The following is an 827-nucleotide window of genomic DNA, read 5'->3' as shown; positions in this document are numbered from 1 at the left end:
ACAGTGGCCACCTATCTTTCAGGACAACTCAGTCCTATCCAAGGGGATTGGGTTTCCCCTCCAGGCACTACCTGCTTCTTGGTCCCAGGCGATGTTCAGTAACATCCGTGAATGGTGGGTCCTGTTTGAGTGAGCGGTTTCACCACTAGGCTGTGACGGCCTTCCATTCACGGACTCTGCTGTGCTTTCCCATTGTCTAGGAACTCAACTCTATTTCTTTAATTTCTGAATCTACGATTGTTTCTGAATGGCAAAGCCTTTCGATGGATGATTAATTAGAAAACCTCTGCTTTCCATTCCTGTTCTGGTCGCCCGCCTATTTTTCCCAGGCCATATTGTTCTAAGCCTCAGTTGCATGAAGGTCAGGAGGCCCCCGACTAACTCCAGATGCCATTGAATTGGCGTTCGGGGCCATTTCAGGAAGGTCGGTCCGCAGGCGCCGGGGTGCGGCAGGGCCCCGGGAGTGAGGGCGCCCCGATGACGTCACTCCAAGGTGGCCGGCTCAGCGCGGGGCGTGACGCCACGCGGGCGGGCCGGGCTACCGTGAGGTCACCTGGTGGGCGCGGCCAGGCCGAATCCCCAGTGTCGTCACGGGAGGGGGCGTGGCCAGAGCGTGTCAGCGAAGCCGAATCAAAACAAGCCCGAGACCCGCCTTTTCCCTCCGGCTCGGGAGCGTCTAGCTTGCGCCCCGAGCCCGCGGCGCCCGCGCGGCTGCGAGCCTCGGGTGGCCGCGCGCCGGCTCCAGGAAGCCGGGGAGGGCGCGGCGGCCGGGATGGCGCGGCGCGGGCCGCGCGGCTAGACGGGCGCCAGAGGAGCCGCCGGCCCGC

General features: G+C 63.1%; 1 protein-coding gene across 1 annotated transcript in view; it reads left to right on the top strand.

The window, feature by feature from the left end:
* The first annotated feature begins 477 nt into the window (after positions 1–477).
* HECA (HECA ribonucleoprotein granule regulator) overlaps positions 478–827 on the top strand; it is a 40,985-nt gene continuing 40,635 nt past the window's right edge. Inside the window, exon 1 of the mRNA XM_007467603.1 lies at positions 478–825. Coding sequence (XP_007467665.1) covers positions 478–825 — 348 coding nt within the window. The remainder of the gene's footprint in view (positions 826–827) is intronic.

This window comes from Lipotes vexillifer, unplaced genomic scaffold (assembly GCF_000442215.2).
Source record: "Lipotes vexillifer unplaced genomic scaffold, Lipotes_vexillifer_v1.1 scaffold569, whole genome shotgun sequence".
Classification (NCBI taxonomy): Eukaryota; Metazoa; Chordata; class Mammalia; order Artiodactyla; family Lipotidae; genus Lipotes; species Lipotes vexillifer.
This window is presented reverse-complemented; position numbering and strand designations above follow the sequence as displayed.